The sequence below is a fragment of the Parasteatoda tepidariorum genome, chromosome 4, assembly GCF_982258835.1.
Source record: "Parasteatoda tepidariorum strain Cologne lab strain chromosome 4, Ptep-v5.0, whole genome shotgun sequence".
NCBI lineage: Eukaryota > Metazoa > Arthropoda > Arachnida > Araneae > Theridiidae > Parasteatoda > Parasteatoda tepidariorum.
The window spans coordinates 48848093-48876053 of record NC_141758.1 but is presented as its reverse complement, the minus strand read 5'-3'; the positions used below and the strand labels follow the sequence as shown (position 1 = coordinate 48876053).

General features: G+C 26.7%; 2 protein-coding genes and 1 long non-coding RNA gene across 3 annotated transcripts; all 3 read left to right on the top strand.

Annotated features, from left to right (window-relative positions):
* The first annotated feature begins 3862 nt into the window (after nt 1-3862).
* Nucleotides 3863-7108, top strand: LOC107450725 (uncharacterized). The gene is made up of 3 exons (XM_016066596.3): nt 3863-3920; nt 5198-5606; nt 6990-7108. The coding sequence occupies exons 1-2, from the start codon at nt 3909-3911 to the stop codon at nt 5582-5584; spliced, it is 399 nt and encodes a 132-aa protein (XP_015922082.1). The 5' UTR covers nt 3863-3908; the 3' UTR covers nt 5585-5606; nt 6990-7108.
* Nucleotides 7109-12467: 5359 nt separating this feature from the next.
* Nucleotides 12468-16668, top strand: LOC107450723 (uncharacterized). The gene is made up of 3 exons (XM_016066595.3): nt 12468-12525; nt 14260-14657; nt 16563-16668. Exons 1-2 carry the CDS (start codon nt 12514-12516, stop codon nt 14632-14634), a joined length of 387 nt encoding a protein of 128 aa, XP_015922081.1. The 5' UTR covers nt 12468-12513; the 3' UTR covers nt 14635-14657; nt 16563-16668.
* Nucleotides 16669-21738: 5070 nt separating this feature from the next.
* Nucleotides 21739-27180, top strand: LOC107450722 (uncharacterized). Its single transcript, XR_001584986.3, has 3 exons — nt 21739-21814; nt 24208-24435; nt 27042-27180. It is a non-coding gene; the product is annotated as an uncharacterized LOC107450722 (long non-coding RNA).
* Nucleotides 27181-27961: the final 781 nt, after the last annotated feature.

The window sequence follows — 27961 nt, the reverse complement described above, 5'->3', positions numbered from 1 at the left end:
GTTTATAGTAACTTTTTATTTAATGTTTTTTTTAAAAAAATTTATTTTTATAAAATAAATGACTAGTAAACTTTGTCCATCAAAAATGAAATCTCCCTCCATGGACAATTAATATAGTTCGGTAAATATGCAATAAAGGGCAGCATATGTGAAATCTTTATAAGACAGCTGCTGGGAAAGGTAACCATTCCATTTTCTAACGTTAACTATCAGTTGTTTTTGTTCTCTTTGGTGTTAGTTTTGGATTGTTGTGTTCAACTGGGGTTTGGCAAAGTTCTCACCGTATACTCCGTGGACATCCTAAAGATGGTAAGAGAAAATTATTTTATTTTTGATAGATGAATTTTAGATTGAAAAAATAATATATTTAATAAAAAGAACTGCCCCATTTTTGTAACTTAAAAATTAAAAATCAGTAAAATTAAAGAACTAGTTTTTGTCTCCTCCGTGGACATAACAAGTCCACGGAGGAGAAGACACAGTCAATGGAAGAGACAATGTGTTAGATATCCATAATACAATTTAATAATTAAGAAACTATTTTCTTTTAATTGATATTTTTTAAAATGGATCAAATGTGTTAATTTGTTTGTATTTTTAAAGAAAATCAATTAAGTTTAACTTTTTCTTCTCAGAGAAGTAAATATTGGCAATTTTTCTAAATAATTTCTGTGATGTTTAATATTTTTTTTCTCTTCAGATTTTTGGAAAAAAATGGCAAAACCAAAATGTAAGAAAAGAAAGTAATCAAATGTTCAAATGCAAAAGAGAAGGGAACAGAAAAAACTTAGTATGAGACAAGCTAGACAGAAATTAAAAGAAAACCCTATATTGTTTGAGGAAAGTAAAAAAAAAACATTAAGAGCAAGAAACTTTAAAATCTGTGTCAGAAAAAGATTTAACAGAAAAATCGTGATTAAATGTACTTAAATTTCTAGAAATTGATAGAGTAAGCCGTTTGTGCCCAGGGAAAAAAGAAACAATAATAAGAAGAAAAGAGAAAAAACAAAAACGTTATTTGGATGACAGTATGTTTAACTTGCATAAAATGTTAATAAAAGAGTACCCTCAACCTCAACTTTCATGTGGAGTCTGAATTTTATCTCAATAGTCTTTACATTTTAATTTATTAATATTCAGTAAGAGTTATTTAAGAAATTGTACACCTAGGTTAAAAATGGATGTTTCCTTTCATAGCAGCATGATTAATCGGAAGTAGCTCTATCTCTAATAATGAAATATTTTATTATTAACTTATTAATGTTAAACTCATATCAGTTGTACCCAATAATTAATGAATTAGTCTTCATTGACTTTTTATATTTTATAACATAAAATGTCTCCTCCGTTGACTATTACATCTCCTCCGTGGACAAGGCAGAATTTAAAATATTTTAAATCTTGTAAAAAATAAAATAGAAAACTTGACCATTATTATAAGGACATATAACAAAAATGAATAAAGGCATTTATGTAATTTTTATCACTTTTTTAATAACTTTAATTTAAGAAATTTTTTTAGTCTATTTATACCTTTTCAGTGAGAATGACCCATATATCCCGCAAGGCTTCATATTCACATGTAATTTTTCAAAAAGAAAAATTTTTTGCCACAGTGGAAATATCATTAGATTCATACCATATATATCTACGTATTCTCGTTCAAAGTATGACAATTTCGATTATTAAGTCTATTTTAATTGGAAAAAATTTGAGTCATACAAAATTTTGGGTCTACTGTTACTTTTTAATAGTATGTATATGTAGCGCATATTTAAAGAAAGTTTCGAATTTGAAATACGAAACTTACATGCCCATAAAGCATAATTTTTTTATAATTCCTTCTTTCTTTTAATTCTTGCCTATGGGAGAAGCCAAACATGAAAAATTAAAATTCTGATGGTGAAAATAAACCGTGAAACCTTTTTGTAGCGTGTGAAAACTGTGATTTTAAATTAAAATTGATTTTTTGTAAACAATGGCAGTTATTAGGCTATCTAATTAAATTCTTAACATTATCTCTTCTTTACCTTTTTTATAACTTAGAGTGACAATAATAATGATATGATTCACAATAATAGTGCGATAATAAAACTCATGATCCAACTCATAATAATAAAATTAAATAACTACAGTTATTTCAATGTCAAATTCCAACTGTTTAGTTTGTCACTTAATCAAGGATTGTTATGGATTACGTTTCTTAATCAAGGTATTATTAGTAAAAAATAATAACAGGCGCTATTTTGTTTATTCAAATTATTCTTTGGGAGTGTCCAGCATCCTATAATATTTTTAACATTTGTATGAATTCAAGCAGTGTCTCGTGGGCTTCAAACAGGAATTTAACAGATTTAAAATCAAGTAAACAATTGCTGGGGATTGTTTTAACATAATGAGTCAAATCTTGTATTCCGATATAAAGTTTTCTGTTTAACAAATTATTAAAACATCATAAGACATTATTTCCGTAACTTGCAGTGACCTTGAACTGTGATTTTGAAGCAAGCTCGTGATCAAAGGAGGCAAGAATCATTCTTAATTCATTTAACATTCTTATAATACACTAAAATTTGATTTAGGAATTGTATATGATGTTCGGATAAAAAAAAACTGACTATCCTATTTTGAACGCACGTTGGACATTTAAGAAAAACATTTCAAATTAAAATTAAAATTAACTTTCATTTTTACGCTCGATTTAATATTTCATTAAATTTTCATTTTTTATTAAAACGTTGCATTTGATTTTTTAATTAAATAATCTTGTATTAGATAAAGTCAAATTTTAAGAGTAATGTTAGATGCATTTACGAAATATTGCGCTAAACGAAACTCAAGCTTTATAAAATATTTCAAATACAAGTTAATTTTATAAAAACATATTCATTCTGCCTTATTTTAAAAAATAATAATATTTATTATTTTAAATAAATAATCTTGCATTAGATAATGTCAAATTTTCAAAGTAATTATAGATTCGTTTACTAAATATTACGGTAAGCGAAACTCGAGTTTTTCAAAATATTTTAAACTCAAGCTAATTTTATAAAACGTATTTATAGCTCACTATTTAAATAAAAATAACAAAATATTTTATCACAATATTTCAGCCTTTGTTTTACTTTAAAAACATTTTCTTCTGTTAAAAAATTATTTAAAAAGCATAAATTTTAAAATTTAGTTCAATATTCTCTTAAACCTCTTAGTTGCAGACTAGACCCTCCTCTACCGACTTTCTAAAGATATTTTAAGAGTTGGTGGAAGTTGGGTTTGTCTCCCAATTTTAGTCGCCCCAAAATTGTTCAGTGGAAACTAAAATGTACAACTTTTTAAGGAAAATAATATATTCGGATATTATATATCAGTTAAAAGCTACTAAATAACTTTCAATTAAATTCAGAACTTAGATTTAATTAATTTATCTAATAAATCAATCGTTTTTATGCATTTTCCTAAAATTAAAAATTTTGTCAAGAGCTACGAATTTCTAAAAAAAAGTTTTATTCTATATTAAAGTTTTATTCTATTTTAGTCTTCGAAAACCTTACATTGATTTATTTTATCATTAGCATAAAGGCAATAAATCGGTGATATTTGTCTTATGAGTAGATAATAGTTATCCCAAAAATGGGAAACTTTTTAATCTAAATTAAACGGTTGTAAATTACTCCAATATGAATTGAATATCTCCATTAATCAATGTCCTCTATTGTTTATTTAAAATTATGTTGACAGTTAGCAAATCGAAATTCTTTTTCTAAAAAATTCTACCCAGAATGCAGACAAATATTTCTATTGAAATTTCGAAATTAAAACATATATAAAGAGTGTCCATCGATTCGAAAGCGTCACATCATCTCCACTTGCTCAGCGTTATAGCTCAAACTCTTCAAACCTTTTTAATCATGAAAGTTTTGGTAAGTGTAAATATCTCATTTATGTTATTAATATTACATTTATATTCAATTAGCGTTAATATGCCATTCCATCAGTGTTAATAGTGACGTTTATATTCCATTTATGTTTTACACTAAAAAACTTTTACTGAAATTATAAGAAAATTGCAATCATAATTTCCAGTACAAATATAGCAAAATTAACTTTTAAATTTTGCGATACATTTAAACCCAAAAAATGTCTCGATTTGCTCTATTTTTTCCAAAAATGTTTTATACTGAAAAAAAACACCAATTTAACAGCAAACAGTTTTTAAAAAATGCCATTTCTTTTAAATAGTTTTTTACAGCATTTTAAACTTTTGCTTTGAATTAAAATCAGGTCTATCACGACATTTATTGTGTAAAAATTATTTGACTGAAATAGTTCGTATTTTAAGCTAAATTTGAAAATCAGTGTTTTATATATTAAATAATGAAATTAATTTAATTTACTCTTAATTGTGGGAAGTTTCTGGGTAAGTAGTTGGAACATTAATTGACTTATATGCAGATTAAAAAATGATTGGGTGACATAAAACGTGTGTTTAATACTATTTGTACTATATAGAGATGAGAGGACTGACAGTATTCAAATTGTATTTAAAAATTTTAACTACAAAATTTCAATTTCAAACGCAAAAAATTCAACAAATACTCATATGACTTCATGTAAACTTTTGTCATGGAATGACTATTTTCTTCAAAAAAGCATTTTGTATTAACGTATCTGGGTTTTAGTATCTGTGGGGGGGGGGGCAAAAAAGATAATTTAACTGAAAAGAAATTTGAGAAGATAAAAATCAAAATCTATATTAACTTACATGCTGAAATTCTTCGATGGTAACAAAATTATTACTTCTTCTAAAGTATGAGTATTTTATAAGACTACTACTAAGTTTCTTCTTATAAAGAATAAAGAAAAGTAAGTTTTTTTATGAATTTCGGAATATTTAAATTTTAATGAACAAAACTATCATTATAAAATTCACTTAAATATTCTTAAAAAGTTTATTCTTATAAAGCATTTTGCTTCAGAATAATAGTTTTCTTTTGCAAAATTTAATTTCATAATAAAAGTAAAATAATAATAGATTTAAAGTTTTAAAACACTAAATAGGCAACGAATGTCTCGTTCGGCTGAATGTTTGAGGCAATTAAATTCCTTTTCCTTTTTTTTTCTCAAGTAATTTTATGAAATTTATTTTTTTAAACAAAATTGTAGCTAATTAACAGAAATTTGAATATATTCTTTATAGGTTTTCCTTTCCTCTGTGCTGGCCGTCGCCATCGCTCAACGATATGGCTCAGCAATACGACCAGTACGTCCGTTACTTCCATCTCTTCCAATTGGCCAATTTCCCGTACTTCCTGGACCGGCATCTTCTACATTTGCTGCATCTCTTGGTAATGCTCCCGTAGGACTTGTTGACAGAGGTGTTGGACAAGGATATGGTCCAGGATATGGAGCTGGATTTCCAGGATTTGGATTTCCTTCTGGATTTCCCTTTGGATCCCCTTATTTAGGATTCCCTTATGGAGGACTACCTTTTAGTGGCTTTCCCTATGGTGGACTTGGAGAAAATGTCTTCAGCACTTCCTTGGGAGATGCTAAAGTTGGAACAGTCAGCAGATCAGCAGCATAAGCAATAGAAATTTATATAAAACGTAAGTTAACTTGCTTTTTAATAAAAATAAAAATGAAGCACTTTAAAATTTTCAATTAATGGCACTATTTAAGTATATTGTCTTTTGAACCTTTATAGAACCACCTTTTTCTATTATATTTCGAGTTAAAATATATTTTTTATTGAGATTGATTTCCTTAATGTAATTTAGAAATTATTAAGCTTATTTCTACTTAGCTTATTACCAGAAATGTATTTAAGACTTAAGAATTTAATATTAAAATGTATTTTAAATTTTAAAATTAACTTTGATGAATTTTTTTTCTTGTGTGTTTTTTTTAGAATTTATTTAAAAACCAGTTCAATGTTTTATTATTATTTACTTATTTATTATTTATTTATTATTTATTTATTATTTATTTATTTATTATTTCTTCTGCTAGTCCTAACGCAATCCACCAATTTTGAAATATTTCCGCAGTTTTCAAATTATTGTTATTAATGTTTATTTTTGCCAAACATGTTATTTTAACTTTTTTTAATATTAGTATTCTTAAAACAAAATAAATGTAAATACTTGAAAATATTTTTCATTATTATTTTTTCACTTTCATAATTTTCTTTAAAAATGCACTTTACCAAGAATTTTGTAATGAAACTTATTTATTCGTTGTTGATTTCTAGTTTCACAAATTAAGAAGAAAAAAAAATTTCAACTTAGTAAGACTTTTTTTAAATAAATTGAACCTCATGTATAAAATATAACAAAATCTTCAAATTAAGGGAATTTTTTTATAATGTCCGAACTTAATATACATTCGTTACATCATACTCGCTGTTCATTGTTAATTTTAAAACCCTTATCAAAGTGCAAAACTTTTTTCAAACAATATTCAAAGCTTAAACTAAATTACTTCGAAGCAATAAATTTTTAGAAGATTTTAATTACATAGCATTATAGTTAACCTTAAAACCATAAATTGAAGATGCAGCAAATCTTTTACACATTAGGGTTCAAAATGATTCTATAAAATATCGAAACTATAAAATCTATAAAAGTAAAAGCAAAAACTTTACTGGAATAAAAAAAATTTTAATAATTTTAATTTCAATTAATTTTTTTCGCTAACACTTTCGCCTCGCTTTGGATGAAATCAGAAAAGTAAAATGATATTAAACATCTTCTATTGATGATAATTAACTAATCTTCGTGTATTTATTTTCTTTTCAATTAAATGCACGCCATGTGTGTTTGAATGGAAGCCTTAACGAAATTTCTGACATTTTTGATTCGAGGGTGTCTGATATATACTTTGTCAAGTAAATAACAAAACATTGTACATACAACTGACTCCTCTAGTGTGTTTAATTGTTTTGTAATTGTTTTATCATTTAGCTGAAACTCATTTTTGTTTTGTTACAGGTCACGTGGTCTTAACGTCGTTCATTAATACAGTATGAAGAAACTGAGTATGAATGTGACGAATGAATTCTATTATTGTCATTCAAAATTTTTATTCAAATAAAAAAGTTGCAATTGAATTTTCTTTTCAATTTTCAGAAAAAACTATACAGAATTATTCAATTATTATCATACACTGTTAATTAATTTTAAGGAGGATTTACCATTCAATCATATCTATACACTATCCAAAATCCGTAAACAATCATGTTAATTTTAAGATTCGCCAAGAAAAAAACACTGGTATATATCATTATGCTATTATAATTCAGCTTTCAATAATTATAGTTTAGTGTATAACAGTCCATGATAACACTAACTAATGTATACTCTTAAATTTTTTTTTGCTTACACTACCAAATTTAACTATTTTTTACCACTGATTTTGAGTATTTATGAATGAAAAATAATATTAGCACGAAGCTTACATTTTTTTTTATACTCATACCTAATTTTTAAAAATTAGTAGAAAATACCAACCTAATGTTTGACATAGATATTGATTGTCTAACTATTTTTAAAATCATAAACTTTCAAAATTAGTTTATGATTTTAAAAATAGTTTCTATTAATAAAAATAACACTTTTAGGGTTCAAATACTCATTCTTTCTTATTGGACTTGACGTCGAAGCGAATATAAAGAATTTTTACACGTACCCCGCTATAAATCATTTAATCATTAATTAATAATCATTTATTATTTATTGATAATTAACATTCAATTTATTTCTTAATAATCATCTAATTATTAATTTATAAATTTTATTAAATGATTAAACACTTTTGGATAAAATGGTCAAGAGATTGATAAATCTGTAAAAATTAACGATTGTTCAAACACTTCTAAGAGGCAACTCTAAAATATAGAATTTTAGAATAAAAAGCAATTGGATCACTTTATAAAAGAGGAAAAGATGGGGAAGCAATAAAGACAAAATGCAAAAAATAAATAAATAGAAACAAAAAAAACTACAAAATAATTTCTTATTTATTATTATTTATTTTCATATCTTTTCAGAATACGTTATGTATTAAATTACTTGAAACAGGTTTTGTGTTATTTATTCCATCTGACGCATGGTGTGTATTATTTCAATAAAAAGGATATACCAAGTAAAAAAATGGACATGCTTAATAGCAACAGAAATACAACTGTGATAGCAACATCAACTTTTAGTTGTTGTAGCAAATTTCTTTGAAAAAAGGCTAAAAATTCCAACATTTTAAGAACTTTTTAAATAACACAAAATAGATGTAGAAGTGAAATATTTAAATAGAAGTAAAAATAGCAAGTAATAGTTAGAAACTTATGTTTCTAACTGCATTTAGTTCAAAGATCTTTAACTTATAACCACATTAAAATTAGATTTTTTTTCATTAATTTAAATGCATAAAACAGTGCAATACTTAAAAAAACAGTTAAATAGAGTTTATGCACACAATTGTTATAAACGAATTAGGTATAACAGAATAATCAATTCACATGAAAGTATTTAAAATGAAAGTGAATTCATGCTAAGGTAGATGCTTCCAAAGCAAAACGATGGGCAATAGTGAGATTTTTAGTGACAGAAGGTGAGCATAATACGAAGCCAAATGGTTATTTGTTCATGTAGAACATCGTTTAATGCAAACGGTTAAGAATAAAAGGTGTAAAGTTTAGGTAAAGCTCGTACTTCAAAATCGGTTATTCCGAAACCCAAAGCAAAGCAAACATCATAATATCCAATGAATTCTTTATTGTTGTTGGTGAATTTAATAAGTGGTAATTAAAGAGTTAATACTCAAGGCACATATACAGCACTTTTTCTGAATAAAAAATACCATGCAATCACCTTCCCAACAAAAATGCGTTTCACTGTGTGCGTGTTACACAGTTCAAAACGAATTCTCCTTACTTACATGACTTAATTTTAAATGAACTAAATTGTACTGATTAATCAGTTACTCACAGTTCACGGTGCACTACTCAAACCTTTAAAAAAACATAATGCATTGCTACTATTACTTTCGAAGTTGGGCATAGTACAATGCCGAATGGTTGTTTGTTTTTGTAGAACATTGTCTAATGCAAACGGCTAAGAATAAGCGGTGTAAAGTTTTCGTAAAGGTCGATTTTCAATATCGGTTTTACCAAAACTTAAGGCAATCAGAAATCATAATCTCCAATTAATTCCTTGCTGTTGTTTGTGAAATAGATAAGTGTTAATTAAAGAGTTAATACTCATGACACATATACAGCACTTTTTCTGAATAAAATATACGATGTAATCACCTTCCCGGCGGAAATTCGTATCACTGCGTGCGTGTTATACAGTTCAAAACGAATTCTCCTAACTTATATGACTTATTAGCATGACTTAATTTTAAATGCACTCAATTTAATTGATTAATCAGTTACTCGCAGTCTGTGGTGCACTTCTCAAACCTTTTGAAAAAGCAAAACCAGAATGAATTTAAATAACAGAAGGCATTAAAATAACTGAATGTATTACTACTATTACTGTACTTCATAAGCTATCACACAGTTTTCTAATAAACTTTTCATTAAATTTTTGCAACTCATATACAAAGAGTAATTTAAAAGTCGCTTTCTAACAAAATGATGAGGCGATTTAAGAAAAATAATATTTTTCATTGCGGTGGATTTCAATATACGCACAAATTAGGCAATATCCTGCATTTACAATACATAAGAACGAGATACAATTTACAATGCAATTAGAGATCACACAAGATTGCCTATTGCAGTCTTTAACATGGAATTTCTCAAAAAGAGCAACCTTCCTGATACAGTGAAAATATCATTACATTAATATCATATATATCTACATATTTTCTTACAAGGTATCACAATTTGGTATATTAAGTCTGTGAAGTGTGGTGCATAGGGGGGAATTAAAACAACGGCTAGCTAACTTTTAATTTATTTTAAAGAACATGACTATAGTTAGCACTCAGCACATTCACAACATATAAAACATATATGAAGAAGAAAAAAATAAGGAGCTCTGCATGGCAGGCTTTCTACCGTTTCGTTCACACTCTCTGACTCTGAGTTTTTTTCTAATTTCTCGCTAGGCAGCGTTGCTAGTTTCAGTTTCTCCACAAGTCTATTTTAATTTGAAAAAATTTGAGCCTTGCAAATGGTTGGGTCTACTGTTACTTTTTAAAAGTATGTATATTTAAAGAACGTTTTTAATTTGAAATAAGGAACTTACATGCCCATGAAACATAATTTTTTTATAATTCTTTCTTTTCTTCAATTCTTGCCTATATGAGAAGCACAAATTAGGCAATACCCTGCATTTACAATACAGAAATCTATTGCGTATGGCGCAGAATTACATATCCCGCAAGGTTTCATATTCACATGGAATTTTTCAAAAAGAACAATTTTTTGACTCGGTGGAAATATCATTCTATTGATATCATATACATCTATGTATTCTCTCTCAAGTTAACACAGTTTCGATCATTAATTTTAACTGGAAAAAATTTGAGTCATACAAAATTTTAGGTTTACTGTTACTTTTTAAAGTATGCATATTTAGCGCATATTTAAGGAAAGTTTCTAATTAAAAATATGAAACTTACATGTCCATAAAAAATAATTTTCTCATAATTGTTTCTTCCCTTCAATTCTTGCCTATGGGAGAAGCCACACATGTAAAATGAAAAATTCGATGGCAGAAAGTAACTGCGAAAACGTTTTATAAAGTGTGAAAACTGTGATTTTAAATTTAAATAGATTTTTTGTAAAAATCAGCAGTTATTTGGCTACCTAATTGAGATTTTTACATTGTCTTTTCTCTACCTAATTAATAACTTATAAGGACAATACTAATGATATAACTCACAACTCATAATTATAAAATTGAACAACTGCTGTTATTTCAATGTTAAATAAGTTAATAAGTTATAAATAAGTTTAGTTTGTCACTTAATAAAGGGTTGTTATGTATTATGTCTCTTAATCAAGGTATGATTTGTAAAAAAATAATATCAGACACTATTTTATTCATTCAAATTAGTCTTAAGGAGTGTCCATCATCCTATAAGATTTTTAACAATTGTAAGAACTCAAACAGTGTCTCGCGGACTTCGAACAGAGATTTAACGTATTTAAAATCGAGTAAACAATTGTTGGGGATTGTTTTAACATCATGAGTCAAATCTTGTATTCCGATATAGTTAAGTTTTCTGTTTAACCAATTAATAAAACATAATAAGACATTATTTCCATAATTTGAACTGGCCTTGAACTGTGATTTCGGAGCAAGCTCGTGATCAAAGAAGACAGGAATCATTTCTAATTCATTTAACATTCATAAAATACACTAAAATTTCATTTAGAAATTGCATATTTTTTTGAGTAAAAAAAAATCTAATTATTCTATTTTGTACTCATGTTTGACTTTAATTTTAAACTGAATGAAATTAACCTTAATTTTTTACGCTCCATTTTAACTTTCATTAAACTTTCCCTTTTTTATTAAAAATTTGCCTTTGCTTTTTTTTAAATAATCTTGCCTTAGATAACGTCAAATTTCAAGAGTAATGATACATGCATTTACGAAATATTCCACTACGCGAAACTCGTCTAATAAAATATTTTAAATACAAGTTAATTTTATTAAATAGTATTTATGCTGTATAATTTAAAAAATAATAAAATATTTTATCGCAATTTTTAAGCCTTTGTGATACCATACGAAATTATGTTTTGTTTTAAAAATTATGTAGAGAACATGAATTTTAAAATTTTATTCGATGTTCTCTTAAACCCTTTAGTTGCAGACTAGACTCTCCTCTACCGATTTTCTAAAGAAATTTTAAGTGTTGGTGGAAGGAGGATTATAAGCTCTCAATTTTAGTCGCCATAAAATTGTTGATTAGAAACTGAAATGTACAACTTTTTAAAGAGTAGAATATATTTCGATATTATATATCAGTTGAAAGCTGTACTAAATAAATTTTACACTGAATTCAGATCTTAGATTTAATTAATTTATCTAATAAATCAATTAATTTTATGCATTTTCTTATAATTAAAAATTTTGTCAAGAGCTACGAATTTAAAAATAAAGTTTTATTCTATATTAACATACTTCGAAAACCTTACATTGTAATATTTTATCATTAGCATAAAGACAATAAATCAGTAATATTTGTTTTATAAGTAACCAATAGTTATCCCAAAAATGGGGAAATCCTTAATTTAAATTAAACAAATGTAAATTAATCCTATGTGAAGTGAATATCTCCATAAATCATTGTCCTCTATTGTCAATTTAATATTATGTTGACTATTAACAAATCGAAATTCCTTTTTTACAAAAGTCTACCCAGGTTGCAGACAAATATTTTTTTATTGAAATTTCGAAACTGAAGCATTTATAAACAGTGTCCATCGATTCGAAAGCGTCACATCATCTCCATTTGCTCAGTGTTACAGCTCAATCTCTTCTAACCTTTTTAATCATGAAAGTTTTGGTAAGTGTAAATATCTCATTTATGTTATTAATATTACATGAATATTCAGTTAGCGTTAATAAGCTATTCCATCAATGTAAATAGTGGTTTTAATATTCCCTTTATGTTTCATAACAAAAAACGTTTACTAAAATTATGAGAAAATTGCAATCATATTTTCCAGTATGGCAAAATGATCTTTTAAATTTTCAGTAATATTTAGCACACAATTTTCTTGATTTTTCTCTATTTTTTTCCAAAAATGTTTTATACTAAAAAAAAGAAATACCAATTTAACAGCAAACAGTTTTTAAAAAATGCCAATTATTTAAAACAGTTTTTTACAGCCTTTTAAAGTTTTACTTTGAAATAAAATCAGGTGCATCACAACATTTATTGTGTAACAATTCGTATTTTAATCTAAATTGGAAAACTAGTGTTTTATACATTAAAAAAACAGTTAAATGGATTTAATTTAAGATGAATTATTGGAAGTAATTTCTAAGTTAATAACTGGAAAATTAATTGACTTTTTCATAACTAAGGAAAATGTTTAAGTGACATAAAACATATATTTAATATTACTTGTGCTATATAGATCTGAGAGGACTGACAGTGTTTAAATTGTATTTAGAAAATTTGATTACATTGAAAAATTGTAGCTATTTATTTATCTTAAACAACATCATGCTTGAATATCTAAATACCGCTATTATGTGTTTGACTATCATGCTTGAATATCTAAATACCGCTATTATGTGTTGTGTTAGGCAACTTAAGATATTAATTAGTACTAGAAATCATTTAATGAGTATTAAATGATTTCTAGTACTAATTAATATCTTAAGTTGCATATATTTATAGTTAATTTTTTTAAAAAAATTGTCAAATACTCTTATTCAAAAGACTTTAAAAAGACTCAAAAACTGTATTATGTGCACCAGTAACATTTAGGAAAATTTTAGCTCTGTTCGATTCCTTATTGCCAGGAATTTTAATTTTGTTTGCTTGCAAGTATGTATTTTTCTGGAGATAGGGCAACCTTGATTTAAAATATATCCGATTTTTTCGTGTTTTCTGAAATCTATAACTTCATTCGATTTTTTTAAAATCCTAACATATTTGATAGTCTGAAGTTCAGTGGCGTTAGAGGTTTGTAAATGTCCCATGTTTACTCTTCGATAAAACGCCCCTGGAAAAATATGTAGCCACTGGGGAAGGGGGTCGTCAAAAAAGATAATTTAGATAAAAATAAATTTAGGAAGATAGATATTCATAGACATCTAAATCCATACTTTTAACTCATATGCTGAAATTCTTCTTTTGTAAAAAATTTACTCTTTATCAGGCATAAACTAAAATTTTTATGAATTTGAGGAATATTTAAATTTTAATGACCCAAAAACATCATTATAAAATTTGTTTTAATATTCTTATAAAGTATATTCTTATAAAGTTAATTCTTACAGAGCATTTTGCTTCAGAATAATATTTATCTTTTGCAAAATTTAATTTCATAATAAAAGCAACATAGTGATGGATTTAAAGTTTTAAAATACTAAATAGTCAGCAATTATATCAATCGGCTGGATGCCAGACGTTTAGCTAGGCAATTACAAACCACTACTCTTTGCACGTAAATGCAAGAAATTTTTCATTTATCTTAATTCCTTTTCTTTCCCACTAATTTCTTGAAATTTATTTTTTAAACAAAATTGTAGTTAATTGCTAGAGATTAAAATATATTCTTTACAGGTCTTCCTTTTCTCTGTGCTGGCTGTCGCCATTGCTCAACGATATGGTTCAGCAATACGACCAGTACGCCAGCTACTTCCATCTCTACCAATTGGTCAATTTCCCGTACTTCCTGGCCCGGCATCTTCTACATTTGCTGCATCTCTTGGTAATGCTCCCGTAGGAATTGTTGACAGAAGTGTTGGACAAGGATATGGTCCAGGGCTTCCAGGATTTGGATTTCCTTTTGGATTCCCCTTCGGATTCCCTTATTTAGGATTCCCTTATAGAGGACTACCTTTTGGTGGCTTCCCCTATGGTGGACTTGGAGAAAATGTCTTCAGCACTTCCTTAGGAGGTGCTAAAGTTGGAACAGTCAGCAGAGCAACAGTATGAGCAAACAAAAATGAATCTAAAACGTAAGTTAACTCACTTGTTAAATTGAGATTAAAATGAAACGCTATGAAATTTTCAATTAATGGCACTATTTAAGTATATGTCTTTTATATCTTCATAGAACCACCTTTTTGTATTAATTTTGAGTTAAAATATTTTTCTGATTGAGATTGATTTCTATCGTGCAATTCATTTAGCTTATTACCAAAAATTTATTTACGATTTAAGAACAGTTATTGGTAGAAAGGCGAGATTACTAATTTTGCACATTGTAGAAAAGTGCCTGTTAAGAAGTGGCTGTTCTGTACTTATAATTAAATTTATAAATACTGCGCTTATAAAGACAAATAAGCGATGAAATAAAAGAAAGTATAACGCACAGAAAAAAATAGCTCCCAAGTGTATGACTCTTTTCTTCACTCCGCGCTAACCTTTTTACACATTGTGTAAAAAAAGCCCTCTTCATTGATACTTTTTTTCCATTTTCGGACATTTTCAACAGATGACTTTGCAGACAAATAGACGGGTAAATAGCTTTCCATTGACTAATAAAAATTAATCAAGTTGATGGTAAGCATTCTTACCACGACCAACAAAAAATGACATAATATGAGAAACAATGAAATAATATTTTCTTTCAGAAAGATCTTAAAATTTGTAATCCTCAATTTATAACGCTGATATGTTCTCTTAAATATTTCATTTAGAAATAATACTTCAAAGTAACAGTAAATATTTTTTTAAAAGAAATCTAAACATTCATTGTTGAAAAATAAGGGCATTTTAAAACAACTTTTCGATTATAAATTATGCTTTATAGGAATAAAAATGAAATGTCAAACTATTAAAACTAGAATAATATATTGTGAAAATTGTGAAATATTTTAGAAATTGCTTTCAATTTAAAATTTCTTGTTTGATTAATGACCCACAAACTACCTTAATATACTTTATTCAAAAACAATAATTTTATATGAAGGGGGAAAAATCTCTTTTATTATTGTTTTAAAAGAAATCACACATTTAAAGATTAGTTTTTTGAACTAACTGTCTTAATTTAAATTTTAAGCTTTTGTTGCTTTAAAAACTTAAATTATTTAATTCTCTTTTTTAGGTAATGAAAGAGATAATATTTTGGTAATAAGCAACATAATTTTTGTTAATAAACATAAATTTTAGGTAATAAGTAGCAGGCATTTGTTCTCTTGGAAAGAGAACAATATTTTCAATTTTATTTTAATTCAATTGCTAGTGGAAAAATCAAACAAATTTTTTCTATGCCCTATAAATTAGGAAAGAGAACATATTTAATTATAAGAAAAAAATTAAAATTAACTGCAATGAAATTTTTTCTGTGTCGAGCGTTCGTTTAAAAACCAGTTCAAATTCTATGTAAATTTCAATTTATTACGTGATATTTCAAATGTATCTTCCTGGAAAAGAAGAATAATCGTCTATCTTATCTATTGTCTTATCTAGTGTAATAGTTTAGGTAGTAAAAATGAAATTACTAAGAGGCAATAAATTTTAAGATGATTTTAATTGCATCGTGTCATCGTTCACTTTAAAGGTGTAATTTAAGGATGCAGCAAATTTTTGAAACATTAGGGATCAAAACGATTAAAAAAATTGTTCTCGCAAACAGTTTTGCCGCCCTTTAGATGAAATCGGAGAAGTAAAATATTATTAAACATCTTCAATTTGATGATAATTACCTAAATTTTGGTGCATTTCTTTTCTTTTCAATACAATGCAAACAGCATGTGATCGAATAGATGCCATTTAACAGAATTTCTGACTATTTTGACTCGATGGTATATAATATATACTTTGTTAAGTAAATATTCTAAAATTGACTCCTCTAGTGTGTTTTATTGCTTTAAAATTCTTTCATCAATTACCTTACACTCATTTTTGTTTTGTTTTAGGTGACGTGGTCCTAATGTCGTTTGAAGAAACTGAGTATGAATGTGATGAATGAATTCAATTATTGTCCTTCATAATTTTTATTTAAATAAAAAAGTTGAAATCTAATTTTCGTTTATTTCTTCAGAAAAATTGTGCTGAATTATTCAATTATTATCATACTCTGTTTATTAATTTTCAGGATGATTTACCATAGAATCATTTCTATACATTATCCACAATCCATTAACAATAGTGTTAATTTTAAGATTAGATTAAAAAAAACACTAGCATTCACTACTATGCAATTATAATGATTGTGATTACGGTTTATAAACCATAATTATAATAATTATAATTATGGTTCAGTGCAGAACAGCAATTGTAAGCATCAAGCTCACAATTTTTTCTATACTTATACTTAATTTTTGAAAATTAGTATAAAATTCCAACCTTATGTTTGCCATAAAGCTTGATTATTAATAAGATTTAAGAAAGATTAGAACTTTAGAAATAGTTTTCATTACTATAAATAACAATTTTATGATAAAAAGACGCATTTCATTCTTCTTGGATTTGACGTCAAAGAGAATATAAGGAATTTTGACACGTACACTGCTATAAATCACTTATTAATTAATAATCATGTATTGTTGACTAATAGTGAATAATCATATATTAATTAATAATCATTTATTAATTAATTTATTATTTTAATACAGGGATAAAAAGCTTTTGGATGAAATAGGAAAGAAATTGATAACATAGTAAAATTTAACGCTTGTTCTAACACTTCTATAAAGTAACCCTAAAGAAAAGATTTTTAAAATTAAGATCATTTGTATCACCTTATAAAAGCAGAAAAGACGGGGAAGCAAATAAGAAATAATGCTAATAGCGAATAAATAAAAATTTTAAAAAAATTATTAAATTGCTCATTTATTATTGTATATCTTTTCCGTATACGTAATTTTTTGAATTTCTCGAAACAGGTTTTGTGTTATTCATTCCAACTGAAGTATAGTGTATATTATTTCTATAAAAAGGATATACCAAGTTAAAAATGGATATGCTTAATAGCAAAGAAATACAGCGGCGATAGCAGCGTCAACGTTCAGTTGTTGTGGCGAATTTTTTTGAGAAAAAGCTAAAAATTCCAACATTTTATGATCTTTTCTTATTAAAAAAAATATTAGATGTAGAAGTAAAATATTTAAAGACAAGTTAGAAACTTATGTTTCTGACTGCATTTAGTTCAAAATTTTTTAAATTATGGCCACGTTAAAGTTTGATTTTTTCCATTTGATTTAAATGTATAAAATAGTTCAATGTTTAAAAAACAGTTAAAAGAGTTTATGCATACACTTGGTATAAACAAGTTATGCATCTACACATAACCGGTAGATTCTTCCAGAGAGATTTTTAGTGACAGAAGGTTAGCATAATACGAAGCCAAATGGTTATTTGTTCATGTAGAACATCGTCTAATGCAAACGGTTAAAAATAAAAGGTGTAAAGTTTACGTAAAGCTCGCACCTCAAAATCGGTTATTTCGAAACCCAAAGCTAGCAAACAAAATAATATCCAACGAATTCTTTATTGTTGTTGGTGAATTTAATAAGTGGTAATTAAAGAGTTAATACTCAAGGCATCTGTAGAGCACTTTTTCTGAATAAAAAATACCATGCAATCACATTCCCGACGAAAATACGTATCACTGCGTGTGTGTTATACAGTTCAAAACTAATTCTAATTATTTGCATGACTTAACCCCTTAACGATCGGTTAGTTTTCAAGAAAACGGTCATAAAAGTGCCAATTTTTTTTCTGACATCCAAACATCTTGTGCTGACATCTAGTTTAAAATAAACTAACTATCTACAATTACCTTTAAAATATCCTGGTACTGCCATCTGTTGTGTAAAATGAGAAATAAAATGTTTTCCGGGCAAAAGAGATGAATTAGTTTTATTCTTATTGGCCCGTTACTACTGAACACTCCAGCCCGGAAATATGACGGGAGCGAGAAATAGAGGGCGAAACCTCACCCCGTCATTTTCACGGGAGCGAGAAGGAAGGGGTTAATTTTAAATGCACTCAATTGAACTGATTAATCAGTTACTCACAGTCTCCGGTGAACTCCTCAAACCTTTTTTTTAAAAAAACAGAATACATTGAATACTACTATTACTGTACTTTATAAGTTATCACCCAGTTTTCTAATCTACTTTTCATTTAATTTTAGCAACTCATGTATAAAGAGTAATTTAAAAGTCGCTTTCAAATAAAATAACGAGACGATTTACGAAAAATAATGGATTTTTATATACGCCTAAATTAGACAATACCATGCGTTTACAATTCATAAAAATTACAGGTTTGCGACAAGTGCAGAATTATGTATCACGCTAGGTTGTATATTGACATGGAATTTTTCAAAAAGAACAATTTTTAGCCACAGTGGTAATATTACATCGATATCATATACGTATATTACATGTCTATTACATCGCAATTTCGAGTATTAAGTCTATTTTAATTGGAAAAAACTTGAGTCATACAAAATGTTGGGTCTATTGATACTTTTTAAAAGTATGTATATGTAACGCTAATGTATGTATATGTATGTATGTATCTGTAACGTATGTATATGTAACGCTAATAAATGTTAAAAGAAAGTAGCATATTAAAGAAAGCCTTAAAACACAATTTTTTATTAATTGCTCCTTTTTTTCAATTCTTGTAGGAGACTCAAACAGGTAAAATAAAAAATCCGATGGCAAAAATGAACTGTAAAAATATTTTATAAAATGTGAAAACTGTGATTTTAAATTTACATATATTTTTTTAAACATCGGCTGTTATTTTGCTGTCAAATTAAAATTCTTACTTATCTCTTCTCTACCTTTTTATAATTTATAATGATAATAATAATAATATGATTCACAATAAAAATGTAATAATAAAACTCATAATCCAATTCATAATGATATAATCAAGCATCGATTCTTATTTCAATGTCAAATTCCAACTGTTTTGTTTGTCACTTAATCAAGGATTGTTATGGATTATGTCTCTTAATCAAGGGATGCTTCGTAAAAAATAATTTCAAACACTTTTTTTTTATTTATTTAATTAGTCTTTAGGAGTGTCTAGCATCCTATAAGATGTTTAACTTTTGTATGAATTTAAATAGTGTCGCACTGGCTTCATATAGGGATTTAAGATATTTAAAATCGCGTAAACAATTGTTGGGGATTGTCTAACATCATGAGTCAAATCTTGTAATCCGATATAGTTAAGTTATCTATACCTTGCAGTGGTCTTGAACTACGAGTTCGAAGCAAGCTATTGATCAAAGGAGATAATAATCATTCTAATTCATTTAACATTCACAAAATACACTAAAATTTGATTTAGGAATTGTAAATGTTGTAAAAGTAAGAAAAAATCAGAGTATCCCATTTTGGACTCGTTTTTGACTTTTAAGAAAGCATTTTAATTTAAAACTTAATAAAATTAACATTGATTTTATTAAGATTGATTACCTCTATCATGACTTGCATTAAACTTTCATTTTTTAATGAAAAATTTGCATTTGCTTTCTTGAAATAAATAATCTTGCATTAGATAATGTCAAATTTTATGAGTAATGTTAAATGCATTTACGAAATATTGCGCTAATCGAAACTCAAGTTTTATTAGATATTTTAAATACGAACTAATTTTATTAAAACGTCTTTATAGTGCTTTATTTCAAAAAATAATAAAATTGAGATTTTTAAATAAATAATCTTACATTAGATAGTGTCAAATTTTAAGAGTGATGTTAGAGGCATTTACAAAATATTGCGCTAAGCGAAACTCAAATTATTTAATTAAAGATATTTAAATTTCAAATGAAAATTATTCAATTAAAGTTCCCGTTTTTTTACTTTATTACACAGATATAGTCTCTTAGAATAAGCTTATGAATCTTAGGGGAAAAAATTAAACCTTATCATTTTCCTCTTTACTTCATTCATAAACATGTTTTTTTTAATTTTTATTCAATATTCTTTTAATTAAGAAAAACTGATGGGTCTGCTTTTCGTCAAAGATCACAGTAGTGCAAAAAGTTCATTCCTAATAATGTTTTATAACTTAGTATTATTTTAGTTACATAGGTTAAATGAATAATTTTGCATAAAGCTTGCAATGAAAATTTAATATAATACACGGTAAATGCATATTTAAGCATTTACCGTTTAATAATTTTAAAAAAAAATTATAAGTTTAAATACTGATTAAATATAATGCATAATATAGTAATTAATTGCTCTATTACGCAATATATCATCACATACGAATCATTAGATTATTTCACAATGAAGAAACACGGCGTTCAGTTTTAAGACTTTATTTTAGAATAGTAACCATGTTCCAAAACTTATTAAGAAAGAATGATAAATAAATGTTACAAGTAAATACCTTTTATTTAGACGTAAAAAAATATTTCCAGGTAATTATTTTTGTTTATTACATTCTGGCGAAAAATACTATACTTGTATGGTAAGGATGTTACTGGTAAAAGTAACCATAATTCTGGTAATTAAACCAAAATATACGGCGTTAAAACCATTTGTTTGGTAATTTTACCATTCATTATTATTACGGTTTACCGGAAATTATGGTTCTCAAAATTTCAGTTCTTATTACCACACATTTAGCAACAAATACAAAACTGAAAAGTAAATTTATACCAAATAAATGGTTTTTAAGCTATTGCTTAAAGTATCATGATGAAGTTATCAAATTTTAAAAAAAAATTTAAAAATCTTATGACATATCATAAAGCCATATTTTATAGTTGTTCTTACCAACATTATTGTTAATTACCAAAAAATTCTTATAAGTAAGGTAAATAGATTTAATACGATAAAATTTAAAATACTAGTGCCTTTTTTCTATTTTTAAATGTTTTCATCAGACAATAAAAGAGAATTTACATGAATTAAAAAAGTTGCTGAAGCGACTAGAATTGCTTCAACTTGCTATCTGATATAAATACGAAATTCCAGAAAGAGATTTCTCATGCAGACAGCTATTTGCTGAAACAGCGCAGCAAACAATGGTAACACGTGCCGTAATGCATAAATGCCATTGTTGTTGAACCTTTATAAATATGTTTTAGGAAAAGACATTTATAACATTTTTAACATGAGTATTTTAGGCTCAATAGTCCTGTTCATCATAAAAGCAATCGTCGCTTTACTTTAGAAAAATGAAGCTTTTCGTAAGTATTGGGTGTCAATCTGGTTTTGAATTTATTTATTTAAATGTATAAATTAAATTTCCAGCAAAATATTTGAAATCAGGATATTGAAATCATGCTACTTTCATATTAAAGTACTGGTTATGCTGTGCAAGTGACTTGAAACCAGATAGCATTGAAAGGTTGATTATAATGTTGCAATAACCTTTAATCACAAAACCTGAACAAGGTTAAAAATGATCGGTAAATAAACCGCGCAAACTTGAAACAATGTTAAATTTCATTATGCTAGTATACGCGCAATGAAGTTCGCGTTAAGTTTACATAAACAGCCTTTTTATATCGAGATTGAATATACACGGAGAAAAAAAATTTTGTTAGAATTACCATACTGTATGGTAAAAAAAAATTGAAAACGCAACTCTCGTAATAAAACAAAAGTATACGGTATTATAACCATTTATTTGGTAGTTTTTTCGGTCATACATGGTAATGGTATAAGAGTAACTATTGGTTTTCAAAGTTGACGTTCTTATTACCACTCATTTAATGAAAAATACCCAACTGAAAAATAAATTTAACCGAATAGATGGTAATTATTCCATGATCTAAGGCTTCAGGACAAAATCACAAAATAACGCGTATTATTTAACGTTATTTCACTATTAGTTTTACCGAAATCATTAGCAAAGAACCTAAAATTACCCAGCTTTTCGGCGTCCCAATAGAGCTCAAAATACGGTAAATTTTACTTTATTTTGGTTACAAGGTTTTTCTCTTAAAAATGATACACATCATCAGGAAAAAAATATTGCGTAAGTGAACCTTAACTTACAAGAAAAATTTACTAACAAGATTTGCAATAAAAGTCATTGTAATGTTGCAAAATTAGTTGCTGATGTTAAATTATTAATTTTTTTGTAAAGGTTTATGCATGTATTTATTCAAAAACTATTTTGGCATTATATCATTTCTGCTTTGTAGGAATAATAATTAACCAGGCAAACTTATTGTGTCAGTCAAACGAAACCGCAAATGCATTATTACGAATTTTAAATAACTGACTTTTTTAAAATTCGATTTCTCAGGAACTATTCGATCTATTTCGGTCAAATTTTGTATTTTTCTATATAAAATCACATTATTTAAAATGATATAAAAATTTGTGCACCTCGCAGCTGAAATTATTTTGACAATTATTAAATAAAATTATAAAAAAAATAATAAATAAACATTAAAAATTATTTTTTGCATGGAATTATCATTGGAGAAGCGATTATTTTTAAATTCACTTAAAAAGTTTTAGAGATATGGTTAAATACGCAAAAAGTCAAATTAATATTAAGGGGTTCAAATTTTAGATCCCTCTCCTGACTAAATTATTGCAGCCATATTTCCTAGATTGTTGCAACCCCCTATATTTTGGGGGTCAGAAATCCGAATCCGTCAAAAAAAATATATGTTTATTCAGAGAAAGCACGTTTTCGTGTCTGATTTCGTAACATCTGTCATAATTATTTAGCATATTTGAGGTCAACCTTTCGAACCATTAACATTAAGTCCTAGTACGCAAAAATCATATCATTAGATCAAAAGTTATTCTGGGTGATTCATTTTTTTTTCTTTTTGCAATCAGTAAATTGAAAGTTTTGTATCTTAAGGATGATATATTGAAATTTAGAAACGCATCAAAAATATTCTATAGTTTCCGCGTGAAATTATATTTTATCTAAAACCATTCTAAGATATATACCGTTTAGAATAGTCAGAATCATAAATGCTAGAAATTCGGAAATAAAAACAATGTTTAATTTTTTTTTAAATTTTAAGTAACTTTTCGAATTTTTTCAGAATCGATTAAAACCCTGGAAACTGGTATTTTAAAATTATTAGAAGAATTATAAATACTGCAATTCTGTAACTTGGAGTAACGTAAAAAGAAACTAACTTTTAGATATCAAGAAAATTGCATTAAATCTTATTAAGAAAATCTTTATCAAGAATGCATTAAATCTTAATCAAGAGATATTTTAATATTCCATATTTTTGGAAGATGTTAATCCTTCAGGTGCAAAAGCTAAATGTCGTGTTAAAATTTGATTATTGAAACATCAAATGCTTCTTTACATTAGAGATTCATGTCGTCGTATTTCTCCAACAATACCGAATGCTATAATTCGAGGTTTCGCAGGCCGGTAAATAAATAATAGTGCTTTAAAAAAGAAAAACAATGTCTACAATTAATTTAAGTGGTTGGAAGGTTAATAGATTTTTATTTATTTATGTACTTATTAATCAATTAATCAGCTTATTTATGCATATTTTTTCATATTAGATTCGAGAACTAAAACTTTTCTCACTCTCTTATAAAACTCGTTTACCCAAAGATGTAATATTTTCGAAATTTGTTATAGGTTTTTTGCCTAATCTTTTTCTTGGTTTCTGCATATGCCATACCATATGAAAAAAGCGATGCTCTCGGAGGGTTGAATAAAACGAAAGGAAAAGTTCCAGAAGCTTCCAATGAGAAGAAAGATACTATTCTTAAACGATATGGAAACGGAAGAATTGGACGCTTAGAGTTCTTTAGATTTTATTTGGATAGGAAAAATAAAGATAGGAAGAAAAGATATTAATCAAATGTAAGTAATTAATTTTTACTAAGTAAAATAATTGTTTTAAAATACTATTTTATGCATAACGATGGAATGATTTATAATTTAAATAATTTTCTTTATTTATCATAACTATTTATCTAAATCATTGTTTAATAAAACACCATTAAAAATAAATAGTTGCATTATACTAAATCATCTGAATTCTTCATCTTCATCTGAATTATTGCACGTTAAAATCCCGTCCAAAAGCTTAAAAGTATAAAATCTTGAACTTTTCTTAGATATAGGTACATTATAGCTCGATATTTCACTGATGAAACGAAATTCGGATTTGGGCAAACAAAATGAATTAAACTTTTTAAATCAAAATATTTAGTTTTTGGATGCTTCAACTAACGAAATTTCCAAACTTTTTCTAGGTAAAGTAACCTGGTCATATCTACCAAAATCTCGTTAGAAAATGTATAATGATTTGCAATTAATGGCCATTTCAATATAAGCTTAAATTCTTCAAATTCTGACCCTTGCCTTACTTAATATTTTTGCTGTTCCGTCTGAAAATTTGATGAACTGAGTTAACGTTAATAGGGAATGCTAAGCGCCTATGAGTTAAGATTAATTTAAAATTATATATAAAAGTAATAATAATAAAGAATATAGTATAAGTAAACGTAAAAAAAGGAACGGAAAAACATACTTTTTGAAATGCATGATATGTCAAATATCAATTTTCTTAATTAAAAGTTAAAATAATTAAAATCGATAAACACATTTCAAATAGTTATAATAATTAATTGATTGTTTTAATATTAAAAGAGGTAAATTGATTTATCCGTTAATTATATGCATTTTATACCTATACAAAAAGTACTGATTTTGAACGTATGTACCTTGACTGTAATACATTTTGGTATACAGTTGCCTCTATTTTTGATATTGAGATAAACTAAGTGCAATTTTAAGTAAAGAACGGTAGCTATCATGCAGAAAATTATGTTAAATTAACAAAATAACATTAAAACAATGAAACATTAACAATAAAACATTTTTGAAACAATGAGTGCGAATATGTTACTAAAAATGTGCTTGCTTTTTAAACAAAATGTTTTTGCTATGAAGTCATAAATGGATTCTAATGCATAATGTGTTTTCAGTAAATAAACAAACAAAAAATGGGGAAATGTGTAAATAAAACTAAAACAGCGAAACAGTAAGTAAAAAATGAGACTAATAAAAATTTTAGTATCAAAAATGGTGTTACCTCAACACCAAAAATGGTGGAAATTAAATATACCAAATTTCTTTACTGTGCAGTGTACTTGAAAATTTGAATTCCTTTTACACTAAGATTAATAAGCACTTAATATGCGTTTTTTTTTTATCTTTTATTTGCCTTTTTGCTATCAAAGTTAATTACTTTAAAATCTTCTGCAGTAATACAAACATATAACAAGCTAAATCTTAATTCTTTAGATGTGAAAATTATCGAAGAAGGAAATTAAAATTCAATCATTTCTTTTAACCCAGAGCTTCTATTTTCAGTAAAATCAGCAAATTCGTAAAAAAAAAGTTATTGCGAAACGATAACAATTTTCAAAATAGATGTAGAAAAATAAAACAGCCAGTTAGCTTTATTATTATATTTAGTGGGCATCTTAATCGTGCGAAATACAACAATTTTTAATAAGGAATTTTAATGTAATTCACTCACTTTCCATTTACGGACACAAGTTGATTCGTATACTGTGGCCGTTTGTTATCTTTACTTCAACCAGATACTAGCTGCATACAAGGGGTATTTTATTAATTGATTTGTTTTTTTAAACATCATACAAACATTGAAAAAATTAGCGTCCTGTAGTTTCCGTGTCATATTTATGTATAATTTGATTTCTCAATTTTGGTGTTATGTTGATATTTCATAGTATTGTAAATTAATTTATAAAATACACAGAGAACAAATTTCTTTGCAGCAACTAATCAACCTGTCTAACTTTATTACTTGATATTACCTAATCGGGTTATGGAGATATCAAACCTGAAATCAGTTTTGCTCCTAAAGCTACATATTTTCTTAATAACATTTTTAGTCTATTTTTTTGTCAAAATGTACAAGTTTCAAAACGTTATATATGTCAAGGGGTCGCATAAATGTTGCGACAAACTTCTAGGGCAGTTAAGAGTTAAGATTGCATGGAAAAATAAGCCCGGAGATGTCATCATACGCCGTTAGAAGCAAATATTTATCATAAATTGTTTCTTCTTATGGTTCTGAACAAGTCATAATAGGTTTGCTCTCCTAGCGGCGTATGACGACCTTTCAAGGGATGGGTTTCTACACAACTTTAATCCTAATGATGTGTCCTGACTCCTAGTGAAGTTTGTCGCATCATTTACGCCACCCCTTATTATATACAACGTTTTTAGTTTCTACATTTTGACAAAAAAAAATAGATTAAAGTGTTATTTTTTAGGAATTAAAACTGGAGCATAGACAGTTAAACCTATTGCATATTTGAAATCAGAGATACAAAAGTATCTAAGACCTGTTAAAAAACGCATATAACAAAATATAAAAAAATAAGTTTTGACCAGTGTTATTATTTCTTTTGTATATATATTTCTTTCAGGTCAACAACATATTTGAAATAATTTTAAAGATGAAGAATCATGGCGTTTGAAGGATAAAATGATATTGTTTTCTACTTTTATTGAAGATATGTATATTTGTTAATACTATAAATAAAGCTTTTCTTTCGAATTCAGAAATAAGTATTTTTCGAATTTAAAATGTTTAAAGGATTCTAATTAATAGTGAATAGCATTTGAATTAAATCGAAAGCTTCTACAAATCGGTAGAAAAACCCGCTAATTTTACTTGCATCATTTGACTTTTTGAATTTGTTCATTCTATTTTAAAGGGGAAGGCAAGGAAAGCAAGGCAAATTGAAAATATAAGGATAACAAAATTTTAATCCGCAATTTCCGCTCTTACTTATATGTACATTATTTTTATAATTTTGAACTCTTACTGGGGGAGGAATATCATTTTTAAAGTAAAATAAAAACGTTATCGAAACTAACAAATTGTTAAGTTCAGTCTGTCTCTAGGCTTGATTAAAAGCATAAAAAATAAGCTTCTTATCGGATGAAGCTGAAAAGTAAGTCCAATAAGTCTTTGTCATCTGTCTTAGTTCCATTGAACTATCAGCTGACTTTATTTTTTTTAATTTCAGCTTATTCACTGTAAATAAAAATAGATTTTGATAACATTTCAGCTTACAAATTTATGAAAAAAGAAATGTTTATTGAAATAATAATTTTCAGACTTAAAAATCACATAAAATGAATTATTATTAAAAAAAATAAAAATAAATGAAACTGATAGTGCAATAACTACTTCAAAAAGTAAAAAAAAAATACAACAAAAATTATTTACTAATATTTATTATTCCTATACCATAATGGAATAAAATTCAGAAATTTAATTTTAAGGTACTCGAATGACTTCCGACACCGAATTTTAAAATTGTTTGATAAGATTCTTTTT